Genomic DNA, 12062 nt, shown 5'->3' with positions numbered 1-12062 from the left:
ATGCAGTCGGAAATGCACTCGAATACGCCATAAGTATATAACCACACAAAAGTTGCACTCAGGCTCTTCATCTATGTCTCGCGTTCCTGTCTTTGCTCGTCGACTCCTAACCAACCTCCGTGATAATCTTACAAACATGTCCAAGCCAATGACTGACAACGCCTCCCTCTCCGCCACCACGCAAATCTCTCAAAACCATCATCCTGCAAAATTGTCACAATATTCTGGTCTCGAGCACCTACCAGCTGCCACAAAACTGCCTTCGATTGTCAAATCATTCAATCTCAAAGTTCAGGATGGCATTGATGGCACAGTTCCAGCATTCCTACACCTGCCCAAGGATTATCAGAATCAGCAGAACACAGCTGCAATCCTTCTCTCTGGAGCTGGCGGTGGTGTGGTTGGCCCTTCTAGTATCTATCTGAGCATGGCAGACAAGTTGGCCTCTCTCCAAACCGGTCTTCCTGTTCTACGCATGGATTATCGCTTCCCAGCTCGCAACAAGTATTGCATCCCGGATGTCCTGGCAGCTATGGATTACCTTGAGGCACAGCATAAAGTTAGCCGATTTGTCCTGGTTGGATGGTCCTTTGGTGGTGCTCCAGTGTTTACAGTTGGTGGTCAAGATGCCAGGGTCGTCGGGTGTGCGACTGTCGCATCTCAGACTGCAGAGACAGAAGGCATCAGAGCGGTAGGAAGAAGAGGTGTGCCGGTGTTGCTGTTACATGGTACTGGCGATCGCACTCTGAGTCCGCAGTGTAGCGAGAGACTGTACGATATGTACGGATCGAGAGGAGGGAAAAGAAAGGTGCATTACTTCGAGCGAGATGACCACGCGCTTACAAGGAACAGTAGCGAGGCTGAAAAGATGCTTTGCGAGTTCATCGCGGATATTTCTGGGTTGGACGTTGGCGGTACTGAGAGTGGTCTTTTGAGCAAGAGTCTTGTTGACGATGAAGAAAAGGTTAACAAGATGAAGCAGGGTGGTGACTTGAGGGGTGCTGAGAGCACTGAATAAAAATTGTGTAGCTAGTCTTTATGACGATATCTTCCTTCCCCTCGACGTGTCAGAACATAATCATAAGATGATTGATATCAGTGTAGCTAAGGTAGCTGGACCGATGCATATGGAGAGTTCATGCAGTCAGCAAGCTATACAGCAACACATTTTACGGGGACCATACTTAGGTCCAAAGTCTTGCATATAGTAGCACGTTCTCTGCCAGTTGTGTGACATGCCTTTCGAGCATCTTGGCACAAAAACAGGACACAAGCCTTGCATGACTGCATGGGTGCTTTGTGAATTGATTCGTGGGGTTGCTCTTTAGGTGGTCGTGGGCATAGCTAGAAAGCAGCTCAATACTAGGTAGTTTGCTGGCAAGTTCTTCGAGTTCGACGCGAGAAAAGCTTGCAGAGATGGGCAATATATTCAGATATTGCAGGGCCAAGTCACGAAATCTTGGTCAGCGGAACGCGAGAATGGCTCGAACATGGTCTCTAGAAAGCATTGTTCAAGACAATGAAGACGACCTCTGTTCCATTTTGGTGGTGTTATATTTGACCGTTTTCCATACTGCTAGTCCGACAGTTGAGTCGAAGAACGCTCGCCGTTTAAGCCAGCGTGTACAAAGTCTGATGAAATTGGGAATTCGTGTGACATGAATATTCCATCAACTTCATGCCCTCGTACTCTCGGGATCGGTCCGAGAAAGGTATCCTGTATTGATCAGATGGACAGCAAATGTCCGACTAAGATTAAGTTGATTCAGCTTCACTTGACACAATTCCGAATCTCGAGGTCTTGCAGGATATGTCTTCGCAGTTCGAAGGAACAATGACTAGCTTTATGTGAAATGACTGCAAATATCTGTGATTGCAAGAGCTCTGAGCTGGAGATAATTGGGGACCAGCGACGCGGAGAGGCGACCCGCTTGGTGGAATTGAAGGCATGGATGACTTGTCGTTGTTCAGTGCACGGGCCAGAGAACATGTCTGACAGGAGAGGGCTGATCGTACCGAGCCAGTCCCTGTGCGGCGGCGAGCCTACCGAGTTTGCAGGAGGCACCTTGCGCTACTAACGGCCGGTAAATCTGGAGAGAAGTCACCTAGCTTAGACTTCGCCGTCCGGGCACGGTCGAAGGATGAGGCCAGCAACATGGTGAAACACATAGTACGTGCGATTCTGCGAGGGGTTAGTGATAGTTTCGCGGTGTTTCGAGCAACAAAGAGGATCGAGTGGCCAAACGTGGAGAAGGCGAAGAGCAGTTGAGATTATTTCCGATCTGCATATACATAAGGGTGGAACAAACTGCGGCACGCGGCTGTGGCTGATCTTGGTGACCCACCGTGGGCAACCTAGCTTCCAAGAGTCAAATTGAGTTTTGGCGCAACCGTGTGCCGACTGGTCCAAGAACAGAGAACGGGGCTTGACCACGGAGAGAGCCATCCTGTGCGGTGGTGCGTTTTCATACGTGTCTCTCCTATCGGCCTCCATTCATCGCCATCTCTCCACAGCATCCATCATCGCTTCGTCTGCGCCGCCATCTCGAGTCCATCGGCGCGAGCCCATCTGAGCGAGTCTTAGCACCGTTTAGGGTCACCTAATAAACATTGTGCTTGTTCGCGACGCCGAGCAAAGTCGCGACGCGCTTTCAAGTGCACCAGCGCCCTTCAGTCCTCGATTACATCCAACACCAGCCGACACCGCCAATTTTCACGACGCCATGTACAACGCGCATCGCGGCATAGCCGGCGCTCCGGCTCCGCCAAACAACCGTCTTGTCGAGCTGCTCGAGCAGGTCCGCGCCGAGTTCGAGGCGCAGGGTGGACGTGCAAACGAGTATGAGCATCAGCGTGAGTCGTCCCCGTTTGTCCCGACAAACACCTGTCCGTGAGGCAGTCATCTATCGTTGCATGGTCCAGTTCCTGTAGCTTTATGACTGCCCGCGTAGTCTCCCATCGTTTCCTTCCTCGTCGTCGCTGGCGATATGGCTTTCCCTAATCCCGATGTTGTTTATACCGATTACACCGGAAGCTTATACGATCTAGTCGCAAACCAAATCCAGGAGATGGAGCTCGTCCGCAGCAAGATCTTCCAGCTCGAACAGACCCATATGCAGATGAAGCAAAAGTACGTTCCTGTCACCCTGCTGTGGTGTCTTGCAATCGACGCCAACTAAACTCTCATTGCAGATACGAGGAAGATATTTCCCGTTTGCGCCGCGACCTTGAGGCTCGTGGAGGCCCCAGCCAGTCTTCGCACACTGGCCCTTCGCAGCCTCCTCCGCCTTCAATTGGCCATGGTCCGGCCAACCTCTTCCAGGGCATCATGGCCGGCGCTCAGGGTGGCCCGGGTCTTGCTCCGCCTCCTCAAGACGGCCCACCTCAGGGAGTACCTGCCCATATCCAAGGTCCACCTGGATTGAATTCTCCTCCAGGCCCTCCTCAACATGCTCCTTTCGGCGGCTACGGCCAGCCCCCAGCTGGCGTCAATGGTACGAGTCGCAAAACTAAGCCGAGTGCTGAAGAGACTAACACAACTTTACAGGTTATGGCCCTGCTCCTCCTCAGCCCACAGCTTCTCCCGGCCCTGGCAAGCCCCGAACCAACGCTCGTGGTCCTCCTGGTATTCCCGGAACCCCTCAGCAGAACAACGCAAACCCTTACCCCGGTTCTCCCGCTATGGCACGTCCCACTCCTCCTCCCGCTCTTGCGCAACAACAGCAGGCTCTTTCTCTTCCCCAGCACCAGCAATATACCCAAGAGCTTGGTGGTAGCGGCAACCAGTTGGTCGACTTGGCTGTTGAAACTCTTCCCAGCAACCTCAAGCGCGAGGGTGAAGACTGGTACGCTGTCTTCAACCCCCGTGTCCGTCGCACCCTGGATGTTGAGCTCGTCCACAACTTGGCCCACCAGAGTGTAGTTTGCTGTGTTCGTTTCAGCCGCGATGGAAGATTCGTTGCTACTGGTTGCAACCGATCTGCTCAGATCTTTGACGTCGAGAGTGGCCAGCAGGTCAAGCATCTGCAGGACACCAGCTTGCCTCAGGACGGTGATCTTTACATCAGAAGTGTCTGCTTCAGTCCTGATGGTCAATACTTGGCCACTGGTGCCGAAGACAAGATTATTCGCGTTCGTACAAGTTTTCGCATCGATATTAGTTACTTGCTGACTTAAAACTCTAGATTTGGGAAATTGCCGCTGGCCAGATTCGTCACCAATTCGCTGGTCACGAGCAAGATATTTACTCTCTTGACTACTCTTCTGATGGTCGTTACATTGCTTCAGGATCAGGCGACCGCACCGTTCGTGTTTGGGACATTCCTAACAACCAGTGTGTTCTTTGCTTGACCATTGAAGATGGCGTCACTACCGTCGCCATTTCACCCGACAACCGTTTCTTGGCCGCTGGCAGTTTGGACAAGAGTGTCAGAGTATGGGAGTTGGCGAGCGGAAACCTCCTCGAGAGACTTGAAGAGGCTGGTGGCAACCCTGGCCACAAGGACAGCGTTTACTCGGTCGCATTCTCACCTGGTAGCAGAGAACTTGTCTCTGGCAGTCTGGACCGAACTATCAGAATGTGGGAGCTTCAACCCCACTACCCTGGCAATCAAAACATGCCACCAAGAAACCCCCGTGGAGGCAAGTGCATTCGCACTTTCGAGGGTCACAAGGTTCGTCTCGTACTTTGAATATCAGAGATGAAATACTAACGTACTTGTGAAGGACTTTGTTCTCAGCGTTGCACTCTCGCCCGACGGTGAATGGGTTTTGTCTGGTTCAAAAGACAGGGGTGTTCAGTTCTGGAACCCTCAAACTGGCGATGCTCAGCTCATGCTCCAAGGACACAAGAACTCGGTCATTTCAGTCGCACCCAGCCCTGTTCCAGGCGGTCTGTTCGCTACTGGAAGCGGAGACATGCGTGCAAGGATTTGGAGGTTCGTTCCATGCTGCTATAATTATATGGTTCGTGACTAACAATATCCCAGATTCTCGAGATACGATCCCGCTCGCGGCTGAGCAGCTGGGACCAAATGACAGGTCCAAAACCAAGTCTTTTGGATATTTACGTACATTGTTTTCAAACTCGCGTGCATTTGCTGATTCCTGGTTGTTCTTACTCGGTCTGTCTGTATAGCTGCTAAGTGGCATATAAGTGCATGAAGAGTTCACATCAAGATGGTAAAGACTGAAGAAGCCGAAAGGAAGAGAGTGATGGTGGAAGTCTGGCAAGACAAAAAGACAGGGAGTGTCTGTGGGCAACATATGGCCTGATGCATCAATGGTTTACGATACCAACATTTCGAAGGTTATGGACGTGTCTCATACTGAGAACACATAGCACAGTGTTCAGAGAGATTGTCTTAGTACCTCTTTTGTAGCCTTTCCGTCAATCTAGTTTATACCCTTTTATTGTTCGATGCCTTGTATGCTCTCGCTACATCAAGATTTTGTGAGATTAAACTGTGCTTTGATGGAATTAAACACTTCCAGCTATGCGAACATATATGCATGAGGAGGAGAAGGCTCTCGTATTCCTGGCTGTACAAATACATGCATCTCGAACACGAGCGACGCTGAATCTTATGGCGAGGTTTGCAAGGAGGGCGGCTGAGCGCCAAGATTCAATGATGACCGAAATGTGGGAGGAAGTGGCAGTCGACTTGTGGGAAAGCTACTCTTACCTGGGATCTTCTCCTTCTATCCGCTTTGTCAGGCAGCAGAACAGTGGATTCGACTGCTCCTTTCCAGCGCAATCAGATTCGACTCGAAAACACCCTCATCGACCGAGTCTCCATCGACACCCCACCACTCACGAGAAAAAGACCCGTCTCGGGACCTGCCTTAACTCCGAAACGCGATCGCGCGCATACAAGACAACCATACCATCTTCCAAGGCGCCGATAGCTTGTCGCGCAGCTGTATCGTCGCTGTCATGACGCCTACACCTCCCACAACCAATTCTTCAACTGGCGCATCTCCCGACAATGGCCAGTTTCGCGTCGTGCGCAAGAGAAACCGAATCCCTCTCTCGTGCGGTCCTTGTAGACACAGAAAGTGAGTTTTGTCGCAGAGAACTTGGTTACAAACATCTGACTGCTGGTGGAGGCTGAAGTGTAACCGTGGACACCCTTGCGACAACTGCACCAAGCGCGGCGACACTAGCTCATGTGTCTATGCCTCTCCCAGCGCGCGTAAGAAGCCCGGCATCCACCATGTACCCACTGGCACCCCAGACGACATGCAGAATCGCATTGATCGACTCGAGAGTCTGGTCCTGTCGCTCATGACCAACGGCACCCAGGCTGCTGGTCCGTCCGCTGCACACGCTGCCATCAACTCGAGCAGGAGTAACAGTCTTGGTACATCCATCAGTATGCCCTTGGATCCTCACAGAGACAGCATCAGAGAAGTTGAGGGAGAAGACAGCGATATCAATGACGTTGCTCAAGATATTGGTATCATGAAGATCGATGGCGCCAAAGCCTTTTTCGTGCCCGATGCGCATTGGTTCGCCATCCTGTCGGATATCGCTGAAGTCAAAAACTACTTTGCCAGTCACAAAGAGCAATACCAAGAACAGTTCAGAAAGGTTGAGGCCTCGAAACAAGACGATGCCTCGGGCTCGTTCCTGTTCAAAGGACCTAGGCTAAACAACAAGGCCGAAATTCTTGTTACAATGCCCGACAAGAACGCTGTTGATGATTTGGTCAAGCGCTATTTCCAATCATACGATCCAGCAGTCCGTACGTACCCGCCTACGACTACTTTACTGTTCTCTTTCTAAGCTAATTCTTCTAGATATCATTCATGGCCCGACATTCCAAGTGCAATACGACAGACACTGGCAAAACCCCAACGACACACCCGTCACCTTCCTCGCATTGCTATACGGTATGATGACTCTCGCTCTGCAATCGTACACTAGAGCTGGCGATGAGCCGCCGGAGTATCAGGGCAGATCGCATGACCTGTCCATCTCCTTCAAGCGTCTCACAGCGCAATGCATTGTGCTTGCAGATATCACTCAGCCGATGCCACAGTTGGTTGAAGCCCTCATACTACACATTCAGGCCGAGCACAGCAGCAGCAATGACGCCGAAACTGGCATTCTCTTGCTTGTCAACTTGTGCACCCGCCTGGCAATGCGTATGGGTTATCATAGAGATTCTGGCCCGTACCCTAATGTTTCGCCATTCACTGCCGAGATGAGACGACGGGTTTGGGCCTTTGTTCGCCAGGCTGATTTGCTCTTCTCTTGCCAATTTGGTCTTCCTCCTACCGTTCGTCCCGACGCCACTGACTCTGAACTACCACACAACATCTTCGATGATGAGTTCACAGAAGACATGAAGTTGTTGCCTCCTTCTCGACCAGAGTCAGAGGTTACTCCCGCATCATACATGATCGCCAAGGCTCGGTTGATATCGTGTTTTGGCCAGATTGTTGAGCGCATTCAATCAGTGACATCGCCTCCGTCCTACGAGGAGATTATGAGATTGGATGCCCAGCTTCGCGAGGCTCGTACTCAGATTCCTCCTCATCTCCAGATGAAGCCTCCTTCGGAATTGGCGACGGTCGCACCTAACCTCATTATGCAAACATACGCTCTGGAGTTGATTTATCTCAAGTCACAATGTATGTTGCACCGCAAGTTCATCGCTAGAGGACGTGACTCGCCGCGTTACGCATACTCAAGACGAACATGCATTGACGCCTCGATGGAGATGCTCAACCATCAAGCTACCCTGTATTTGGAGTCACGGGATGGAGGCAAGCTGCGATCGGTAAAGTGGTCCATCTCTTCACTCACGACACACGACTTTTTGCTTGCAGCCATGATTGTGTGTCTCGATCTGTACCACACTTCGGAGTCCGACCGAAGTGTGATCAAGACCTCTTCATCAAATCCGTCCTCTCCATCGAGTGGAGATGTGTGGACGCAGGATCGAAGAGAACAGATGATCGTGGCGCTCCAGCATTGCGCATCGATCTGGGAGAGTTTGCGAGATAAAAGCATGGAAGCCTACAAAGCATCCACGCAGCTTCGCGTCATGTTGGGCAAACTGAAAGCACAGGAACAGCAGCAGACGTCAATGGTTGGCGGCAGAGAGCAGCAAATGCGTAGCACTAACCAATACGGCATGCGTGGCCATTCTTATGGTGCCTTCCCCAACGGCCAAGCGTCTGATCTCGTTGAAGACGAAGTTCCACCTGAGCACTCTGCTGCGATGACTTTGGGACTGTTGTCAGCCGGAGGCGTTAGTCCTAATGCTGGATTTGCCTCAAATACTCCTGGCTCGCTCGGCATGGAAACGCGTGGTTTCCCGGCCAGTATGGCGGGTTTGCTCAATGAGCCTATGGCCGAGCGTACAGGGTTGACACCACAGTACAGCGGTGTGGATGTTAATGGCGCACAAGCTGTTCAAGGTGCTGCATCTCCTTTCACGCAGCTGTTTGGTGGCGCTGCACCAGAAGTAGACTGGGTACGTGTTATATCTTTACATTACTATGCTCGATAATGACTAACTCGAAACAGGGTGCTTGGGATTCATATGTTCAGGGAGAACCCATGCAAATGTGGTCGATGAACCTTGAAGTCAACCCGCTGGACGGCCAACAAGCTCAACAACAGCAAGCGCAACAACAGGCACAACAGCAGTTGGCTCAACAGGCACAGCAAGCGAGCATGAACAACATGTTTATGGGCCCAGCGGGCGCAGCCAACATGATGTGAAAAGAAGCAATGAACGGGACTAACACGACGAATGAACTAGGGAGTAAAATGCGGGAAAAGATATCATCAGGCGTTCTTGTGAAGGCTGGCTGTGTTTGTTGCTTAGGAGGCTGCAATGTGTTCGCAAAAAGGTGGCTGAGTGGCTATGAAGAAGTAATCGTTTGACATTCGTGGCTATGATTATTGTTTCAAGCAGGCGATTGCTTTTATTGAATCTAGCAGGGCTGTTTCTATTTTGAATCAGAGTTGGGGTATCCGCCCTTGTCAACAGGGTTGGCAGGGCCTCCTCTTTGGCCGAGGATTCCGCCGACATCAACGTTCTCTTGCCTTGAAGCTTTGATTTCCTCTCTGGCCTCCTTTTGCTCTTCCTTCTTGCGGTCCAGGTCAGACGCCAGGTCAGGCGCTGCTCCAGAGGCTCCTGGCTTTTGGTCGACGACATCAGCTACCTTGCCTTCACCGGGAGCAGCCATCTGTTGGGCGTCGAGTTCTTGGTTCCTGCCGACGGATTCGTGAGTTTCGCCCTTGGTCTCTTCACCAGGGGGAGCGCCACGGATGCCGCGAGCTACTGAGGTGGGGGTGGCCTCGGATTGCGAGTGTGCTTGCTCTGCGGGGATGCGCTTGTCGCTGTCGTGGGTTAGCTGGCCGAAGGGAAGAGTCAATGGATCAGGTCGGGAGATACATTGCGGCAGAGTCATCTTGTTGGCCTGCTTGAGCCTTTTCTGCGGGCTCTTTGGTGGCAGGATTACCAGCGGTAGTGTATGCTGCGTCCAAGTTGGGCTGCGAAGGACCCTTGGGATCGAGGCCGGAGGAAGACATTGTGATGTTTTTGAAAGTGGTCTGAATGTATGTGGTTGGGCTATGCAGGACTGTGGCAGCAATTGAGTGTATATTTCTCAAGGATATAGCAGGGAGGGTAGCAGAAGGATTGCTCTTTCCTGATAAGAAGAGCAGCAAGCTGTTAGTCGTCGTCGCGTTGGCTGTTTCTCCCGCGTTGCATCGTCATGCTTCCCCACACAAACACCACCAGCGACGTCATGGCTCATCATGAGCTCAAGATTGTCTACCGCCTACAAAGGCCTCTTTTCTTCATCCTCTTTTCACTTGATTCTTATCAATTTGAATTCTACTCAATCTCATACCCCATAACACACCTTCACAATGGCATCTCGCAAGGAAATCATCAGCAAGATCTACAAGATCGTCCCTCCCATGCTCGAGAGCTTCCACAAGGGTGTCTTGAATCTCGTCCAAAACTCTATACATGAGCCTCAATTGACTTTTTTGTCTAACAGGTCAGCTCGGTCGTGTGGCTGTCATTGGCGGTAGCGAGGACTACACTGGTGCTCCCTACTTTTCCGGTATGGCCTCTGCAAAGCTCGGTGCCGACATGTCACATGTCATCTGTGAGCCCGGCGCCGGCCAGGTCATCAAGACCTACTCGCCCAACCTCATGGTCCACCCTTACATGCGTCAGAGCAAGAACATGAAGGAGGGCGAGACCATCGACAACATCTCAAAGACCGTCGTCGAGATGCTGAACCGTCTGCACGTTGTCGTCATTGGCCCTGGTCTTGGTCGCGACGAGGCCATGCAAGAGACTTGTGCCCGTGTCATCACTGAGGCTCGCAAGAGGGGCATTCCTTTCATCGTCGATGCCGATGGTCTTTTCATCATCCAGAACAGACCCGAGTTGGTCGAGGGCTGCACCGAGTGTATCCTCACACCCAACGTCGTCGAGTTTGGCCGTCTAGCAAAGTCAAAGGGCATCGACGCCAGCGGTGATCCTACAAAGCTGTGCGAGGAGTTGGCCAAGGCATTCGGTGGCCCTACCATCATTCAGAAGGGTGCCAAGGACTACATCTCCAACGGCAAGGTCACCTTCGTCAACGACAACGAGGGCGGTCTCAAGCGTTCAGGTGGTCAAGGTGACACCTTGACCGGTTCTCTTGCAACCCTCCTCGCCTACAGAAAGGCCTACCACGAGAAGCTTTGGGACCACGAGAACGACCTGTCCGAGCCTGAGACTCTCGCTCTAGTCGCTTTCGGTGGCAGCGCCATCACCAGAGAGTGCTCGCGTCTCGCATACAAGGAGAAGGGTCGTTCGCTGCAGGCTGGCGACTTGACCGAGCACGTCCACACTGCCTTCCTCAACACAATCGGCGAGAAGACAAAGATCTGAGCATGTCTCCTGTAATGACTTTGACGGCTTGATATACAAAAATATCCCCTTTACCCTTATTGTAATGTAGCGTTTGTATCATGAAGAAGAAATGACCATGACCTTTCTTACCCAGCATCGATTTCGTCCTTTTGTATAAGAATTGTGCGAAGTTTGTGCAGTGCCAACTGAGCATAAGGCCTAGTGCCACTGCTGGAAGTGCTCTTCTGAGAAGTTGACAAGTAGTGCTACGATAGTTGGGTATCTGATGACTCACAAACTGCTTTTCACTCTGTAGATCACTGGAAACGTGTCCTTTCAATATCATGGTTGTCGTTATCCTACTGGCGAGGAGTAGAGATGATTATGAAATCAGCGTCTGAACTTCCGCAAGATGCAAGAATATTCAAAACCTCGATAAACCTCGCCCGAAGCATATTTAGAAGGCATTTCAAGCGTTACAGTCCTTCAGATACCTATCTCATGTGTCCAAAGGTATAAACAATTGGCAATTAGAACTCATAGCGTAGTGGAAAGCCATTAACAACTGGAGCAGGGTCACCACCTCCGCAACCGCCGAGGTAAGGTTTTTAGAGTAGACGATAAATGGCATAGAATAAGTAGAATGTTAGTATATTCTACTAATTTTAAGTGAAATATTCCACTACTTTAGTATAGAATAGAATTATTAATTTAAGTAGAATATTCTAATATTCTACTCTTTAATAAGAAGGTTAAGTTATATAGTTATTTCTCTTACTAAGGAGGTTACCTTATAGTAAGGTTACTTATATAATAGTACTAAGCCTCTTAATTACTAATTAGTTCTATAGTGCAATAGTAGTATATTCTAGTAGAGTTATAATTAAGTATATTATAATAGCTTATAATATACCTAACTATAAGTAGAGAGACTAGGGTTTAACTCTTTATAAAACTATTTTTTTCTTTTTAGTTAATTATTTAATTAGTTAGATCTTATCTCTAAGATAAGATCTTTACTACTAATTAGTAGATTATATAAAGCCTTATATAAAGACTTATATGTTCTTCTTAATATATCTTAACTTAACTATCCTATCTTCTATCTTCTTACTACTTCTCTCTTACTTAATACTAGAGCTTAGCTCTTAGTTTTCTTTCTATCTTATTTAGTATATAATCTAA

The 12062-nt window shown here is 50.1% G+C and overlaps 5 protein-coding genes across 5 annotated transcripts; 4 read left to right on the top strand and 1 right to left on the bottom strand.

The window, feature by feature from the left end:
* Positions 1-148: 148 nt before the first annotated feature.
* Positions 149-1018, top strand: M437DRAFT_59811 (alpha/beta-hydrolase; the record flags this gene model as incomplete). The annotated part of the gene is made up of 1 exon (XM_041023643.1): positions 149-1018. The coding sequence occupies one exon, from the start codon at positions 149-151 to the stop codon at positions 1016-1018; it is 870 nt and encodes a 289-aa protein (XP_040875263.1).
* Positions 1019-2723: 1705 nt separating this feature from the next.
* Positions 2724-4977, top strand: M437DRAFT_59771 (WD40 repeat-like protein; the record flags this gene model as incomplete). Its single annotated transcript, XM_041023634.1, has 6 exons — positions 2724-2853; positions 3049-3130; positions 3193-3494; positions 3548-4131; positions 4185-4673; positions 4726-4977. The coding sequence occupies 6 exons, from the start codon at positions 2724-2726 to the stop codon at positions 4975-4977; spliced, it is 1839 nt and encodes a 612-aa protein (XP_040875262.1).
* A 958-nt stretch (positions 4978-5935) lies between these two features.
* Positions 5936-8737, top strand: M437DRAFT_70076 (uncharacterized protein; the record flags this gene model as incomplete). The annotated part of the gene is made up of 4 exons (XM_041025398.1): positions 5936-6057; positions 6190-6746; positions 6802-8486; positions 8540-8737. 4 exons carry the CDS (start codon positions 5936-5938, stop codon positions 8735-8737), a joined length of 2562 nt encoding a protein of 853 aa, XP_040875261.1.
* A 230-nt stretch (positions 8738-8967) lies between these two features.
* On the bottom strand, positions 8968-9553 carry M437DRAFT_59764 (uncharacterized protein; the record flags this gene model as incomplete). Its single annotated transcript, XM_041023633.1, has 2 exons — positions 8968-9361; positions 9417-9553. The coding sequence occupies 2 exons, from the start codon at positions 9551-9553 to the stop codon at positions 8968-8970; spliced, it is 531 nt and encodes a 176-aa protein (XP_040875260.1).
* A 342-nt stretch (positions 9554-9895) lies between these two features.
* M437DRAFT_59647 (YjeF domain-containing protein) lies at positions 9896-10916 on the top strand (the record flags this gene model as incomplete). The annotated part of the gene is made up of 2 exons (XM_041023611.1): positions 9896-9968; positions 10030-10916. 2 exons carry the CDS (start codon positions 9896-9898, stop codon positions 10914-10916), a joined length of 960 nt encoding a protein of 319 aa, XP_040875259.1.
* Positions 10917-12062: the final 1146 nt, after the last annotated feature.

Source organism: Aureobasidium melanogenum, assembly GCF_000721775.1.
Source record: "Aureobasidium melanogenum CBS 110374 unplaced genomic scaffold scaffold_34, whole genome shotgun sequence".
Taxonomy (NCBI): Eukaryota; Fungi; Ascomycota; class Dothideomycetes; order Dothideales; family Saccotheciaceae; genus Aureobasidium; species Aureobasidium melanogenum.
The sequence above is the reverse complement of the archived record's forward strand: the minus strand, read 5'-3'. Positions and strand labels throughout refer to the sequence as shown.